Source organism: Ovis aries, chromosome 4, assembly GCF_016772045.2.
Source record: "Ovis aries strain OAR_USU_Benz2616 breed Rambouillet chromosome 4, ARS-UI_Ramb_v3.0, whole genome shotgun sequence".
Lineage (NCBI taxonomy): Eukaryota > Metazoa > Chordata > Mammalia > Artiodactyla > Bovidae > Ovis > Ovis aries.
The window spans coordinates 100,406,848-100,425,400 of NC_056057.1; the positions used below are offsets into that span (position 1 = coordinate 100,406,848).

At 37.9% G+C, this 18,553-nt stretch overlaps 2 protein-coding genes across 2 annotated transcripts in view; one reads left to right on the top strand and one right to left on the bottom strand.

Moving 5' to 3' along the window:
• Nucleotides 1-18,553, top strand: part of AGBL3 (AGBL carboxypeptidase 3) — a 101,388-nt gene that overhangs the window by 62,891 nt on the left and 19,944 nt on the right. The window contains exons 14-15 of the mRNA XM_060414888.1: nucleotides 3,286-3,343; nucleotides 5,076-5,141. Of these exons, the coding sequence (XP_060270871.1) occupies nucleotides 3,286-3,343; nucleotides 5,076-5,141 (124 nt within the window). The remainder of the gene's footprint in view (nucleotides 1-3,285; nucleotides 3,344-5,075; nucleotides 5,142-18,553) is intronic.
• Nucleotides 1-18,553, bottom strand: part of CYREN (cell cycle regulator of NHEJ) — a 92,071-nt gene that overhangs the window by 26,740 nt on the left and 46,778 nt on the right. The gene's annotated exons all lie outside the window — the stretch shown is intronic.

An 18,553-nucleotide genomic window follows, 5' to 3' on the forward strand; every position in this document is an offset into this window, starting at 1 on the left:
TGCTTATTTAACTTCTATGCAGAGTACATCATGAGAAACACTGGACTGGAAGAAACACAAGCTGGAATCAAGATTGCCGGGAGAAATATCAATAACCTCAGATATGCAGATGACACCACCCTTATGGCAGAAAGTGAAGAGGAACTAAAAAGCCTCTTGATGAAAGTGAAAGAGGAGAGTGAAAAAGCTGGCTTAAAGCTCAACATTCAGAAAACTAAGATCATGGCATCTGGTCCCATCACTTCATGGGAAATGGGGAAACAGTGGAAACAGTGTCAGACTATTTTTTTGGGCTCCAAAATCACTGCAGATGGTGATTGCAGCCATGAAATTAAAAGACGCTTACTCCTTGGAAGAAAAGTTATGACCAACCTAGATAGCATATTCAAAAGTAGAGACATTACTTTGCCGACTAAGGTCCGTCTAGTCAAGGCTATGGTTTTTCCTATGGTCATGTATGGATGTGAGAGTTGGACTGTGAAGAAGGCCGAAGAATTGATGCTTTTGAACTGTGGTGTTGGAGAAGACTCTTGAGAGTCCCTTGGACTGCAAGGAGATCCAACCAGTCCATTCTGAAGGAGATCAGTCCTGGGTGTTCTTTGGAAGGAATGATGCTAAAGCTGAAACTCCAATACTTTGTCCACCTCATTCGAAGAGTTGACTCATTGGAAAAGACTTTGAAGCTGGAGGGATTGGGGGCAGGAGGAGAAGGGGATGACAGAGGATGAGATGGCTGGATGGCATCACCAACTCGATGGAAGTGAGTTTGAGTGAACTCTGGGAGATGGTGATGGACAGGGAGGCCTGGCGTGCTGCGATTCATGGTGTCGCAAAGAGTCGGACACGACTGAGCGACTGAACTGAACTGAATTGAATAATGAGTGATGTTGAGCATCCTTTCATATTTTTGTTAGCCATCTGTATGTCTTTGGAGAAATGTCTGTTTAGTTCTTTGGCCCATTTTTTATTGGGTCGTTTTTTTTTCTGAACTGAGCTGCAGGAGTTGTATATTTTTGAGATTAATTCTTTGTCAGTTGCTTTGTTTGCTATTATTTTTCTCCCATTCTGAAGGCTGTCTTTTCACCTTGCTTATAGTTTCCTTTGTTGTGCAAAAGCTTTTAATTTTAATTAGGTCCCATTTGTTTATTTTTGCTTTTATTTCTAATATTCTGGGAGGTGGGTCCTAGAGGATCCTGCTGTGATTTATGTTGGAGAGTGTTTTGCCTATGTTTTCCTCTAGGAGTTTTATAGTTTCTTGGCCTGGTGATTTTCTATGAGATGAAGATAATAGTTTTATTATGGTTCACAGTCATATTTCAATCAAAGGAGGAGAGCTAAAAATGACAATGAATTCATCAAATCAAGTCTTACTACAAGTGAATTTTCTTCAGCCTAGTTTCACCCCTTGTCTCTCTAAATTCTTTATAATGATTATGTAATATTGCTACTTTTAACTTTGCATAATTTTTTCTAGAATACTTCCTTATATCTTTCCCTTCAATAATCAAGTTTTGATTTTTACAATTTCCTCTCACCTCCCATTTTCATGCTGATTATATCTTTTTTGGGGGGAGGGGCTGCTATTCAATTTTATCTAAAAAGAACCTTTCTTTATAGTCCAACTCTCACATCCATACATGACTACTGGAAAAACCATAGCCTTGACTAGATGGACTTTTGTTGGCAAAGTAATATCTCTGCTTTGTAATATGCTTCCTAGGTTGGTCATAGCTTTCCTTTCAAGGAGTAAGCATCTTTTAATTTCATGGCTGCAGTCACCATCTGCAGTGATTTTGGAGCCCCAAAAAATAAAGTCTGACACTGTTTCCCTGTCTATTTGCTATGAAGTGATAGGACTGGGTGCCATGATCTTCGTTTTCTGAATATTGAGCTTTAAGCCAACTTTTTCACTCTCTTTCACTTTCATCAAGAGGCTCTTTAGTTCTTCACTTTCTGCCATAAGGATGGTGTCATCTGCATATCTGAAGTTAGTGATATTTCTCCCGGCAATCTTGATTCCAGCTTGTGCTTCATCCAGCCCAGCGTTTCTCATGATGTACTCTGCATAGAAGTTAAATAAGCAGGGTGACAATATACAGCCTTGATGTACTCCTGTTCCTACTTGGAACCAGTCTGTTGTTCCATGTCCAGTTCTAACTGTTGCTTCCTGACCTGCATACAGATTTCTCAAGAGGCAGGTCAGGTGATCTGGTATTCCCATCTCTTTCAGAATTTTCCACAGTTTATTGTGATCCACATAGTCAAAAGCTTTGGCATAGTCAAGAAAGCAGAAATAGATGTTTTTTTGGAACTCTCTTGCTTTTTCGATGATCCAGTTGATGTTGGCAATTTGATCTCTGGTTCCTCTGCCTTTTCTAAAACCAGCTTGAACATCTGAAAGTTCACAGTTCACATATTGTTGAAGACTGGTTTGGAGAATTTTGAAACAGTTTGGAAGTATCTAAAATGTTTTCAGCTTGCCTGGTGGCTCAGCTAGTAAAGAATCCGCCTGCAATGTGGGAGACCAGGGTTTGATCCCTGGGTCTGGAAGATACCCTGGAGAAGGGAAAGGCTACCCGCTGCAGTATTCTGGCCTAGAGAATTCCATGGACTGTATAGCCCATGGGGTCACAAAGAGTTGGACACGACTAAGAGACTTTCAGAATGTTTTCACACTCACATGATGATTTGTATACACTATTCCAGACCAACAGTCACAGTTCCACAGTGTTTTGTGTCTCTTTTAGTCCAGCTGGGTCAGACTGGCATGGTATCTCCTTTCATGAGACACAGACAGCAGTGTCATGCATATGGTCTTTCTTACTCTAAACTTTTTTTTATAAGCTATGAGAATGATTTTTTCAACTTTCATATATAAACACAGTTTTACAATTGCTTATACTTTTCCATACAATTTTATATATTTTCATTCATTTTGTACTTCTCTTCCTTTATCTTTAATCTTATTAAGTAAATGAAATTATAAAGCATACAATTTTTGTCTCTTTCTCATCATAAATAAGTTCTATATGAAGAAAAAAAATTTAAACTCCCTTTAATGCCAAAATACAGTATTTAACATTTTCTTCCATCATTGGTGGAGAAGAAAAGTAGCATTGTGAAAGATACTAGAAGGTACTGATTTAAAGGATTTTTTTTTGCCCATTCTAAATCTATGAGGATACAATGAGAAATGTTGAAAATTACCATAAATTGTAGAAAATGTACCTCATTTTCATGTTTATAATATAGTACTGTTTTCCTTCTGGTTCTATGTTCCATTAGGTTTGTGATAAAGGACATTTAGTTCAAGGACACAAAGAATCAGATTCTGATGTGACAGGTAATGTTCTGCTTTTACCCTCTGATAAACTATTAATTCCTCAACACTTTTTTGTACTTGGAGGTTATCACTGTGCTTTGTGCTAGGGATATTAAGAATATATTGTACTATTTCTCACCCCTTAGGAACTCATCATTTAATAGGGGGAGACAAACAAATAAACAAGTTAAGTGCAGTGTTAACAGGTGCAGTGCCTACAGTCTGGACAGGGTCCCCAGGAAGCACACTGAGGGTTGGACTGAGTGGTCCACATACTTGAGAGATATCCCTCATTTGAAAGGGTTTTCCCCAAACAGAATATAGGGATTTTATGTTTAAAAAACATCATGGGCCTTTTGTTTCATTAAGTAATAAAGAATGGGACAAGAGAGAAATTAAGTTTTGGACTACTCATTTGCTTCTGTGAGAATCTGCTAAGTCTGATATAAATCTCTAAGAAAAAAAAATGCCAGAAATGTTAGAGATTCAGAAATACATAGTCTGGTATTTTTTTCTTAATTTTTATCTCATTATCTTTACTTGAGGTCCTCTGAAAAATATTCATGTAATTTAAACATTTTAATTTCATCTATAATAATTCTTTAATTTATGTGTATATATATTTATTCCACACTTATTTTCAAGAAGTATCTCAAGTAATGATTAAAAGTATATATAAATGTACATGCTTCCTTGGTGGCTCAGACAGTAAAGAATCCGCCTATAATGCAAGAGACTAGGGTTCAATCCCTGGATTGGGAAGATCCCCTGGAGGAGGGCATGGCAACTCACTCCAGTATTCTTGCCTGCAGAATCCCCACGGACAGAGGAGCCTGGCAGGCTACAATCCATGTGGTTGCAAACGACTGAGCAACAAAGCACAGCCCAGCATAAATGTACACAAATCCATTTAGTTTATGATGCAATTGTTGTTATTATTCAGTTGCTAAGTCGTGTCCAACTCTGCAACCCCATGGACTGTAGCACTCCAGTGCTGTCTCTTACTATTTCCCACTATGATGCTGTAGGCTAATTAAAAACAGAAATGAAAATAAAAACCACACCTAAGAGGGAATTTTATTATAATTAAGATGGTTACTTCATTGTACTTTAAATTCTTTCCATAGTGATAAGCCAAGAAAATCTGTCACTTTTGATATGTAACTTTTATATATTCTTCTGTTAAATTTAATGTCAAAATTTAAAAATAACATATGTTAGAATACTTATTTTAGACATTTTTTCTATACATGTACAGTCCATGTTAATCACACAGACAAATCTTCAGGGGCTTTTTTGCAAGATTTGAATGTTTTCATTTAAAATCACAGTATATTATTAACTTCTCTCAATGTTAATAAATGGTGGCAGAGTATTCCATTGTATTAGTGAACCTTAATTTATTTAGATACCCTCCATTGTTAAAATTTTATTTTGTTCACTTTTTTTCTATCGTAAACAAGACTTTTTAACTCACTATTTGTGATTATTTATCTGTAATAGAGTCCTAGAAAGGAACTGCTGACCCAAAGAGTATGAACATTTTTTAGACCTTACCTATAAATAGCAAAAATGCAATAAAATTCATGAGATTCAAGAACTGTTTGTGTTAATTTCATTGAGCTGAACTACTATTTACACATTATTTGCTAGCATACTAGCATTTTCATTTATAAAAAGATAAAAATACGAAATGTAAAAGAGTCGATGAGCTTTTTTCTTGCTGCTAATGGACTTTTACCATCTTTTCTAGATACAAGACCTTCTATATCAGATGACTGTATATTTGATTATTTCAGAAGACAGCTCCCTAATCAAGGTTTGTAAGATGGGAATATAGACAGTAATGAGTGGTCGCCTATCATCTGAATGTGAGCTAATTAATAATATGTATCTGGTCATGATTTACACATAAGAAACTAGAAGATTATCTTCAAATCGGATTGCCAAAGAACACTTCACCTTCCCAGAAATTCTGTACGTCAAATTTTGATTTTTCTAACTCTAGAAATAAATAGAAGACAGTAGAACTTCCTTATATGTCAATTTGATTTCTGGTAATTTTACCAAGTCCAAAAAAAAAAAAAAGATCACTCATCTCACTGTCTAATCTTTTCATTCCCATCTCACCGAATCTTAAAGCAGAGAGACGCCTTGAGAGTTCCCTACTCTCACCTCCTACAGATGACAGGACCCAAGCACATCCAGCCTTTGACTGACAACACTTGGTGACAAGCAGTTTACCAAACTGCAGTCAATTCATTCCATTTCTTGAGAGCAGTGCTCTTTTTATGTTGAGTTTAGAACACATGTCCCTGTAAATTTTAACTCACCTCTTTAAGAAACTTTAAAGGTAAACATTTCTGACCAACTCATTTTCCCTAATCCTCCCTGCAATAATAAGAACAAATGTAATGCCTCTTCCACATGACAGATCATAAGTATTTTTTAAAGCTATTACTTATTTACCTGAAACTTTCATTTCTTTCAGCCATCGATAATATGACTCAAGTCCCTTTACTATCATATTTTACTCTTTTCTGTCACTATTCAAGCTTGAAGAAAACTGAACACAGTATTACAGATGTCATCTAACTAGGACAGTCATTCCTTGGTAACTGAGGGGGAACTGGTTCCAGGAATCCCACAGAGACCAAAATCTGAGAATCCATCCCTTACATAAAATGGCACAGTGTTTGCATATAACCCATGCACATCCTTCAGTATCTCTAGATTAATATAATGCTTAATACAGTGTAAATGCTATGTAAACAGTCACCAGTACACTGCAAATTCAGGTTTTGCTTTTGAGAGCTTCTTGAAATTTTTGTCCTACTATTTTGATCCACAGTTGGTTGAATGCAGATGTGGAACCCGTGGACATGGATGCCTAACAATGTACAATAAATTATCTTTCTCATTTGCTTCTTTCTAGATACCAGATTCACATTAATGCAGTCTAAGATTACATATGTTCTTTTGAAAATTATCCTAAAATACTGACATACTAGATTTACAAACACTCAAACCTATAAAGTTTTATTTTGATACTACCACTACGTCTCCTCCATTCTCTTACTTCAGTTTTGGTCTCATATTTTGGTCTTATGTATGGAGTCTTAAACTTATTCTTGTTAAACTAAGTCTTCTTTGATTCAGCCTTTCATGAAATCATTCTTGATTATGTCACATTGTTGTACCACACACATGTATATACCTTATACACACACACATATCTTTACATATATCTGACCTCTTGTCAAAGCTTCAGCCTCTTATATCTAATTATCTGCTATGTATCTTCACATAAGTGTCCCTCACAGCCAAATTCTAATTCATCTAATTCCACACTGCATGCTGTTCCTTCTGTATTCAGGAAGTACTTGTGAGTACTATCTAAGTAACTACCAAACTAGAAACCTGATAAGTTACCTTTTTTCTTCTTTCACTTCTACCACTCATATCTAGAGAGCCACTGAATCCAATTGATTTTACCTCATGATCCCTTTTATCTTCATCTTAACTACCATCATTCTTTTCAGACTCATCACATATTTATCAGAAACACTTTAGTTTCTAAGTGGTTTCCTTGCCATCTGTGTATGTGTGTGTTAAGTTACTTCAGTCATGTCTGACTCTGTGCGACCCCATGGGCTGTAACCAACCATGCTTCTCTGTCCATGAAATTCTCCAGGCAGGAATATTGGAGTGAATTGCCACGCCCTTCTCCAGGGGATCTTCCCAACCAGGGATTGAACCCAGGTCTCCTGCATTGTTTACCTACTGAACCACAAAGACCTAAGCCAGTACTGTCATCCTAATTCTACCTTTCATACTACCATAAAAGTAATCTATCAAAGACAGAACTCTGATTAATACCGCTGTCCAAAATAAAGCCTGTCAGTAATTCCCAGTTTTCTAACAGTGGTTGAAGCTGGCACAGTCCTGATATTTAAATTTGTTCTAGGCTTTCTCTTTTCAATTTTTTTAACTTTTAATTTTTAAATAATTTCAAAAATACAAAGAACTATATCTATCTACTATCTAGTTATATTTCCCCCTAAATCCACTTTTTAAATAAATATCATGCTCCTTTATTGCTAAAGAACTTCAGCGTTTATTTTCCAAGAACAAGAATAGTCTCTTAACGAAATTCAACTTTGATACAAAACTATTTTGTATCATACTGTAGTTAAGTTTCGCCAAATGTACCAATGTCCGTTAGAGCAAAACTTCTCCCTGATTCAGTTTCATGGATTGCATTTAATTGTCATATCCCTTGATTCTCTTTTAATTTGGAGCATGTACTCAGTTCTTCCCTTTCACTCACAGCACTGGCATTGTGAAGATTATGGGCCAGTTATCTTATGGAACATGCGGTTTTAAAATTTAAGAATTATCTGGGGAGCTTATGATAATCCCAGCTTTGGCTTTTTTTTTTGGCATTTGTTGTTGACCCCCAAATCTGCATTTTTAATAAAGTACCATAGATAATTCTGATGTTAGGGATCTGCAGACACTTAAACTCACCACACTGGGAGCTATAGTGAGAATCGGAGGGAGGCCAAGCACCAACTGGCCCATCCAACCTTCATTCATCCTGAGTGGCTTTCATGTACAATACTTCCAGTGAACAGGCCCCTGACTGCCTCTCCAGTTTTACCTCTTGCCATCCTCTGCCTTTCCTTTACACTTCAGCAAAGGTGATCTTTTGGTAGCCTCAAAATACATCAGTCTTCTCACCTCCTTGCCATTGCTCACGTTGTCTTCTCTGGCTGAAACGTAATTCTCCCTCCCTCTCCAACAAGATGAGCTGCTTATTATTTGAGGAAGTGTAACAAGATGCATATACAGTACATTAAAGTAAAAGTGAAATAGAATGAGTGATATGCATGAATTATGTCCTCAAAGAAGGGGATGTAATCCAACCTGGAAATCCCAGGGAAGGTTTTCTTGAAGGAACTGATCCTAAATGAACATGATTATAATGGATGATAGATGGAGTCTTTAGGCATTTAGCAGCAAGAGGAGACTCACTTCCTTGAATTCATAAAAGGTTAGTGTCAACGGTTTTGTGATCTTATTTATATGCAAATTCTTTTCTTACTTGAGATGTAACATGTCTGGGACTGAAGATGAGTACTAATGTTTATTCTCCCCCTGTATGATCAGAAGAAACTCTACTTGATAGAAAAGACAGGTGCAGCAGAGGAGCTGAGAGAGTCTGCTCTTTGTCTTCCATGAGTATTTTAAAATAACGCCAGCAGAACAAATCTGAACATCAGTTGATATATTTTCATTCTGAATATAGCTAAGCAGTTTTTCCTGATACTATTCTCCTGTGTCTTAGTCACTCTCTTTTATAATCATCCTTTATTACATAATCTCCTTTTCCTCTTTGTTCATATTTCTTTAAAACTCTGGTGATTATCTGCTTTGCAGAGGTCTCAAGTTACACTAGTCAATGACTGTGCTAGAGACTGGGTTACAATATATAGTTTGTTCTCAAAAAGCAAAGAGAGTTTGACAAACACACAGAGAGACAATAGAAACATAATGGGATAAGTGCTACTTACTGTGCTATTATACAGGAGTTGTCTAGGGATGAGGGAGTATCAGAGAAAGTTTCTCTGAAAAAGTCATTGTTAGGGTTCCAGGGGCCTAATAAATAAATACCACTTTTTCTTTACCTTTGTATCTATTAAAAATTAAGACAAAATACTAGGACCAAATTCTAGCAAACTGAGTCCAGCAACATATAAAAAAGTTTATACATAGTGACCAGGTAGGATTTATTCTGGAAAAGCAAGGTTGGTTTAACATAACAAAAATTATCCACCTCTGAGAGTAATGAAAATAAAAACAAAAATAAACAAATGGGACCTTATCAAACTTAAAAACTTTTGCACAGCAAAGGAAGCCATTAAAAAGAAAACAAAAACACACAGAATGGGAGAAAATATTTGCAAACAAAGCAATCAACAAGGGATTAATCTCCAAAATATACAAACAAACTCATGTAGCTTAATATTAAAAAAAAACCACCCCATCAGAAAATGGGTGGAAGATCAAAACAGACATTCATAAATAATACAGATGGCCAAGAGGCACATGAAACGATGCTCAACATCACTAATAGAGAAATGCAAATCAAAACTACAGTGAGGGACTGCCTCCCACTGGTTAGAATACCCATCATCAAAAAAAAATCTACAAATGCTGCAGAGGGTGTTGAGAAAAGGGAACCCTCCTACACTGTTAGTGGAAGTAAATGGTACAGTCACTATGCATAATGGTACGAGGTAACTTAAAAAACTAAAAACAGAGCTACCATATGATCCAGCAATCTCCCTCATCGGTGTATATCCAGAGAAAGCCATAACTTGAAAGGATACACACACCCCTGTTCACTGCAGCACTGTTTACAGTAGCCAGGACATAGAAGAAACCTAAATGGCCATCAATTGAGGAACAGATAAAGAAGATGTGGTCCATATATGTATAATAGAATATTGGCCATAAAAAGAGCACAATAATGAAATTTGCAGTGGCACAGATGGACCTAGAGACTGTCACACTGAGTGCAGTGGGTCAGATGAGAAAGGCAGGTATCATATGATATGGCTTGTGTTTATGTGTGCATGTGTGTGTGTGGGAGTGTGTGTGTGCTCAGTTGCTCAGTCGTGTCTGCCTCTTTGCAACCCCATGGGTTATAGCCCACCAGGCTCTGTCCATGGGATTTTCCAGGCAAGAATACTCAAGTGGGTTGCCATTTTCTATTCCAGGGGATCTTCCCAACCCAAGGATCAAACATGCATCTCCTGCAGTTGCAGGGGGGTTCTTTACCAATTGTGCCACCTGGGAAGCCCCAATATCGCTTATGTGTGGAATCTTTTTTAAAAATGGTACAAGTGAAACTATTTATAAAACAGAAATAAAGTCACAGATGTAGAAAACAAACTTATGCTTACCAAGGGGGTAAGGGGGAAGGGATAAACTGGGAGATTGGGATTGACATATACACACTACTATATATGAAATAAATAACTAATAAAAACCTACTGTATAGCACAGGGAACTCTATTTAGCACTCTGTAATGACCTATAGCTGAAACTCTAGTACTTTGGCCACCTCATGCGAAGAGTTGACTCATTGGAAAAGACTCTGATGCTGGGAGGGATTGGGGGCAGGAGGAGAAGGGGACGACAGAGGATGAGACGGATGGATGGCATCACTGACTCGATGGACGTGAGTCTGAGTGAACTCCGGGAGTTGGTGATGGACAGGGAGGCCTGGCATGCTGCGATTCATGGGGTCGCAAAGAGTCGGACACGACTGAGGGACTGAACTGAACTGAATGACCTATATGGCAACAGAATCTTTAAAAAGAGTGGATATATGTTAACTGATTCACTTTGCTGTAAAGCAGAAACCAATACAACATTGTAAATCAACTTTTGTTGTTGTTTAGTCACTAAGTTGTGTCTAACTCTTTGTGACCCTGTGGACTGTAGCTCACCAGGTTCCTCTGTCCATGGGATTTCCCAGACGTGAATACTGGAATGGGTTGCGATTTCCTTCTACAGAGGATTTTCCTGACCCAGGAACTGAATTTGCGTCTCCTGGTTGGCAGACGGATTCTTTTTTTTTTTTCAATTGGAGGCTAATTACTTTACAATATTGTAGTGGTTTTTGCCATAAACTGACATGAATCAGCCGTGGGTGTACATGTGTCCCCCATCCTGGACCCCCCTCCCTCTTCCCTCCCCACCCCATCCTTCAGGGTTGTCCCAGAGCACCAGCTTTGAGTGCCCTGTTTCATGAATCAAACTTGGACTGGTGATCTATTTCACATATGGTAATACATATGTATTTAATGCTATTCTCCCAAATCATCCCACCCTCGCCTTCTCCCACAGAGTCCCAAAGTCTTTTCTTTATATCTGTGTCTCTTTTGCTATCTCGCATATAGGGTCATCATTACCATCTTTGTAAATGCCATATATATGCATTAATATACTGTATTGGGTGTTTTTCTTTCTGACTGACTTCACTGTAATAGGCTCCAGTTTCATCCACCTCATTAGAACCGATTCAACTGTGTTCGTTTTAATAGCTGAGTAATATTCCATTGTGTATATGTACCACAGCTTTCTTATCCATTCTGGCAGATGGATTCGTTACCACTGAGCTACCCAATAAAAACTTTGAAAAAAAATTAAAGAATGTAATATACATACTAATAGGAAAGAGAACAAAATGCACACAATCGTCTCAGTAAATGCAGAGATAAGGTCTGGCAAAATCCAACATCTTCCATGATGTTTTTTAAAACAAAGATACTCAACAGACTAGAAGTAGATGGGATGTTCCTCAACCTGATAAAGGCCATCTATGAAAATCCCAAAGCTAATGTCACAGGTGATAACACAAGACTGAATGCTTTCCCCCCAAGATCAGGACCAAGATATGGGTGTCTGCTCTCAATGTTTCTATTCAACATAATGGAGGTTTAGGCACGGCAATCTGGAAAGAATAAATACAAGGCATCCAGACTGCAAAGAAGTAAAACTACCTCCATTTGCAGTACACATGGTCTTATATATAGAAAATCCTAAGGAATACATGTGCACATATGTACATACACACACTCACATACAAAACCTACTGAAGCTAATAAATGAGTTTGGCAAGGTTGCAAGATAAAAAACGTACAGAATTGTAACGGGTGAAGTGTATGGTATGTGAATTAGATCTCAATAAATCTGTTATAAAACAATCAATTGTATTTCTGTATACTAGCAGTGAACACCCTATAAGTGAAATGAAGAAAACAATTCTATTTAGAAAGCATCAAAAAGAATACAATGCTTAGGAGTTAGTTTAATAAAAGTGGTATAATATTTGTACACTGAAAACTAGAAAACTCTTGAAATATATTAAAGATGATTTAAATAAATGGAAAGATTCCCCCATGTTCATACATCAGAAGACTTAGTTAAGATGGCAGTATTCACCAAATTGATATGCAGACTCAGTGCAATCCTATCAAAATCTCAGCAGAAACAAAAATTATTAAGCTAAATCTAAAATGCAGTGGTAATATAAAAGGCCAGAATAACCAAGACAGTTTTCAAAAAAGAAGAACAAAGTTCACAAACTCATACTTTAAATTTTCAAAACTTACTACCAAGCTGTGGTAATCCTAACAGTGCAGCACTGGCATAAGGGTAGACACAGAGACCAGTGAAGTAGAACTGAGAATGCAGAAGTGAACCCTTACATTTATTGTCAATTGAGTTTCAATAAAGGTGCCAAGACAATTCAGTGAAGAAGAAATAGCCTTAAAAATGGTACTGAGGCAACTAGATATGCATATGCGAAAGAATGAAATGGGTGGTAGGGCTCATTCTTTACACCATACACACAAATTAACTCAAAATGGGTGAGCCACATGTAAGGGCTAAAACTACTCTTTGAAGAAGAGATAGACATATGATGTAAACATAGTAAGGGACTTGCTCATTTTAGCTCCAACGTGTGAAGGACTGGATTTGGAGAGTAGACCTTTGTTAGGGAGAATGTTCTGGATATATTTTACTCTTCTTCCATCTACCCAGCCAGCCCCCTCCCACTGAAAGGTAGGGGGAAGAAAAGCCAAGAAATACTTATTAAGGTCATAGCCCAGGGACACAGACCCACTAAAAGACCAAGATTTCAAAAGATTATAGGATGTTTCCTTTCCCCCATGCCTTACCACCACACCAACATGACTGTAGTATAGTAACAATGGTTTATAGCTGAAAGAGATGCAAGCAAGACATATATTCTATCTGATAAGTGACTCTTAGGGAACCCCAAAGACAACAGGATAGACAAAAATAAGGCTATTGTAGGAACTCTGTCTCTGGCAATAGCTAATACAGCAAACATTAAACACATGTAAATATGAAAAAAGTAAGCATTAAACTTGCCAACATCTGTTGGCAAATTAAAGTTGCCAACATCCATTGGATCATGGAAAAAGCAAGAGAGTTCCAGAAAAACATCTATTTCTGCTTTATTGACTATGCCAAAGCCTTTGACTGTATGGATCACCACAAACTGTGGAAAATTCAGAAAGATATTTGAATACCAGACCACCTGACCTGCCTCTTGAGAAATCTGTATGCAGGTCAGGAAGCAACAGTTAGAACTGGACATGGAACAACAGACTGGTTCCAAATAGGAAAAGGAGTATGTCAAGGCTGTATATTGTCACCCTACTTATTTAACATATGTAGTGTACATCATGAGAAACGCTGGGCTGGATGAAGCACAAGCTGGAATCAAGATTGCCAGGAGAAATATCAATAACCTCAGATATGCAGATGACATCACCCTTATGGCAGAAAGTGAAGAACTAAAGAGCCTCTTGATGAAAGTGAAAGAGGAGAGTGAAAAAGTTGGCTTAAAGCTCAACATTCAGAAAACTAAAATCATGGCATCTGGTCCCATCACTTCATGGCAAATAGATGGGGAAACAGTGGCAGACTTTATTTTTTTAGGTTCCGAAATCACTGCAGATGGTGACTGCAGCCATGAAATTAAAAGACGCTTGCTTCTTGGAAGAAAAGTTATGACCAACCTAGGCAGCATATTAAAAAGCAGAGATATTACTTTGCCAACAAAGGTCCGTCTAGTCAAGGCTATGGTTTTTCCAGTAGTCATGTATGGATGTTGAGAGTTGGACTATAAAGAAAGCTGAGCACTGAGGAACTGATGCTTTTGAACTGTGGTGTTGGAGAAGACTCTTGAGTGTCCCTTGGATTGCAAGGAGATCAAACCAGTCCATCTTAAAGGAAATCAGTCCTGAGTATTCACCGGAAGGACTGATGTTGAAGCTGAAACTCCAATACTTTGGCCACCTTATGTGAAGAACTGACTCATTAGAAAAGACCCAGATGCTGGGAAAGATTGAAGGCAGAAGGAGAAGGGGACGACAGAGGATGAGATGGTTGGATGGCATCACTGACTCAATGGACATGAGTTTGGGTAAACTCTAGGAGTTGGTGATGGACAGGGAGGCCTGGCAGTCCATGGGATCGCAAAGAGTTGGACACAACTAAGCGACTGAACTGAACAGTTATCACATGATACACTGAATCAAAAATACATTTCTTCTGGCTCTTAAGTAGTTGAATTTGAAAAATGGGGTTTCAGAGAATCTTGATTTCTATGATTATTTTTAATGAAACCATAGGAAACATCAACCAGATATTGTTAATACATTGTCCAAATACATACTAGACTTTGCTCATCTATCTGTGTGGTTGACTGATAATGAAAATATAAAAGGGATACTTTTGCATATTTCATTAAATCTGTCAACTTCTTAACAAAGAAAAATTGTTTAAAAATTCTGATCTAAATGTCTTGCACACCTTGTACTTTATTTTTTTTTCCTTATCAACAAAGTTTATTAAGTATAGATAAATAGGCTCACCAATACATCATCTTTCACCTACTTATTTCTTTCTTAAAGCCTCTGTGCCTCAGTTTCCTCATATATAAAATGGGAATGTTAATAACACTTTACTCGTAGGTTTTCTTTTTGATTAAATGAAGAGGAGTGTGCAAAACAGCCAGGACATTGCTTAGAAGGTCTAAGCAACTCGCTTAATTTTTTTTTTAATACAGAGTATTGAAATTGGGTTTTTTCCCCAACAATCTAGCCAGACAATGCCCTTTCCCACACAGTTATTAAATAGATAAATACGCTCAACAAAAAGCATGTGTTTCCCTAACTAGTAACAACAGTAATGTCTCTGTGTCTCAGTTTCCTCATCTATAAAATGGGAATGTTGATAACACCTTCCTCGTACATTTTCTTTGTAATTAAATGAAGCAGAGCATGTAAAACACTGAGGACATGCTGAATAGAGTTAAGTAACATACTTAATTTGGGGTTTCTTTTTTAATAGAATTGAAATCAAGTTTTTCCCCCAACCATTCTAGATAGATGATGCCCTTTCCCACAAAGTTTACTACGTATAGATAAATACGGTTAGCAAAAGCATCTCTTTCACTTACTAGCAATTTCATTAATGCCTCAGCTTCCTGAAGTATAAATGGGAATATTGACAATTTCCTCATAGATTTTGTTTTCAATTAAATGAAGCAGCCCTCAAAAACACTGAGGACATTGCTTAGCAATCTAAGTAACATACTTAATTTTGTGGGGTTTTTAGAAGAATGAGTTGAAATCGAGTTTTTTCCCCAATAATCTGGACTGACAATGCACTTTCCCATAAAGTTTACTAAGTATAGATCTGTACACTCACCAAAAAGCATCTCTTTCACTTTCTAGTAACTTCATTAATACCTCTGGGCCTCAGTTTCCTCATCTATAAAATGGGAATGTTGATTACACCTTCTGTGTAGTTTTTCTTTTTTTCTTTTGTTTTCTCTTTTTAATATAAATTTATTTATTTTAATTGGAGGCTAATTACTTTACAATATTGTATTGGTTTTGCCATATATCAACATGAATCCGCCATAGGTATACACATATTCCCCATCCTGAACCCTCCTCTGTCCTCCCTCCCCGCACCATCCCTCTGGGTCATCCCAGTGCACCAGCCCTGAGCATCCAGTATCATGCATCGAACCTGGACTGGCGGTTCGTTTCATATACGATATTATTATACATGTTTAAATGCCATTCTCCCAACTCATCTCACCCTCTCCCTCTCCCACAAAGTCCAAAAGACTGTTCTATACATCTGTCTCTTTTGCTGTCTCGCAAACAGGGTTATCGTTACCATCTTTCTAAATTCCATATATATGTGTTAGTATACTGTATTGGTGTTTTTCTTTCTGGCTTACTCTACTCTGTATAATAGGCTCCAGTTTCATCCACCTCATTAGAACTGATTGAAATGAATTCTTTTTAATGGCTGAGTAATACTCCATTGTGTATATGTACCACAGCTTTCTTATCCATTCATCTGCTGATGGACATCTAGGTTGCTTCCATGTCCTGACTATTATAAACAGTGCTGCGATGAACACTGGGATACACATGTCTCTTTCAATTCTGGTTTCCTCACACACCTTGTACTTTAAAAAGTGATTTGCTGTCCTGTGATAATGAGACTTTCATAATGAACTTTTTGGGTCACGTTTTAGTTTCCTCAGAACATGCAAAAGCACTTAATGAGATTTTTTACTTTACTTTTTTTACTTTGTAAGGGTATTCCCTTAGACCTGTGCCTACAAGGTGGCTATCATTATTGATAGCTATAGAAAAGATGTTAAAATGCTGGTCTGCCATTAAGTCTCATTTTCAACATGTGAGACGAAAAGAACAGCCTTGTCTAACATGTAAATAGTTGAAGAAGGGAATAAAGGACAGGACTACAGTAAAACAATTTATATGCTGTTTCTCTAAATCTATTTGATCATCTTTGAATAGGTCATAAGGAGCACAGAATAGGATGAACTATACCTCAGTTGTTTGCTATTATGTATAGGTTATGACAAAAACTCAGTGAAAAAAGTGACATTTATGGGAAATAAGACTGACTCAGAAGTTAAAAATATGTCACCAGAAAGAGCAGTCAAGTTGAACAGCACCAAAAACTATAATTTATTTGAAATCCACATTCAGTTTGAATTACATCTGTGCTTTGAAAAGCTCTTCCCTGAGAAAAAGAAGTTTAACATCTGATGATATCCAGTGTGCTTCAGAGTATCTATAATAAAAACAATAGACACTGTAGACATGGAGAGCCCTACATGATGCATTTTAAGGATATGCATGCATGCTCAATCATGTTCGACTCTTTGTGACCCCCACGGACTGTCACACACCAGGCTCCTCTGTCCATGGAATTTTCTAGGCAGGAATACTGGAGTGGGTTGCCATTTTCTCCTCCAGGGCATCTTCCCAAACCAGGGATTAAACCAGCGTCTCTTGTATCTCCTGTACTGGCAAGCAGATTCTTTACCACTGTGCCACATGGGAAGCCTAAATTTAAGGATGCTAAGGGGCAACTGCCCAAAAGTCAGTCTACTAAAACAAGCCTGTAGATACAAAGTGAGCAGACATTTTTGGGAGCCTGGAAACTAATTCTTACAAGTCTAGAAACCTGCTATTGCTAATTTTGTTGTTGTTTAGCCACTCAGTTGGGTCCAACTCTTTGCGACCCCATGGACTTCAGTCAAGCTATTGCTAATAAGTCAAGCTATTGCTTGCTTAAGGGGCTTCCCTCATAGCTCAGCAAGAAGCTATAAGGGGCTTCCTTGATACTCAGTTGGTAAAGAATCTACCTGCAGTGCAGGAGACCCCATTTCAATGCCTGGGTCGGGAAGATCTGCTGGAGAAGGGATAGACTACCCATTTCAGTATTCTTGGTCTTCCCTTATAGCTAAGCTGGTAAAGAATCCACTTGCAGTGCAGAAGACCTGGGTTCGATCCCTGGGTTGGGAAGATCCTGAGTTCGACCCCTGGGCTGGGAAGATCCCCTGGAGAAGGGAAACGCTACCCACTCCAGTATTCTGGCCTGGAGAATTGCATGGACTATACAGTCCATGGGTTGCAAAGAGTCAGACACTTTCACTTTTCACTTGCTAATAAGTCATATTCCATGTTCAGATTCCTTTATTGACAGGATATCTAATTTGATGTCATTGCATTTGCCTGCCACCAGGGGTCAGTGTAATGTGCACTTCATAAAAGGTGACCTCAGTTGTTCAGTGGCTCAGCTCAATCATGTCTGACTCTGCGACCCCATGGACCGCAGCACGCTAGGTTACCCTGTCCTTCACCATCTCCCAAAGTTTGTTCAAACTCATGTCCATTGAGTCGGTGATACCATCCAACCAACTCATCCTCTGTCATCCCCATCTCCTCCTGCCTTCTATCTTTCCCAACATCAGGATCTTTTCCAGTGAGCTGGCTCTTTGCATCAGGTGGCCAAAGTATTGGAGCTTCAGCTTCAGCATCAGTCTTTCCAATGAATACTCAGGACCGATTTCCTTTAGGATGGACTGGTTTGATCTCCTTGCAGTCCAAGGGACTCTCAAGAGTCTTCTCCAACACCACAGTTCAAAAGCATCAGTTCCTCAGCTCTCAGTCTTCTTTATGGTCCAGCTCTCACATTCATATGTGACTACTGGAAAAACCATTAGCTTTGACTAGACAGATCTTTACTGACAAAGTGATGTCTCTGCTTTTTAATATGCTG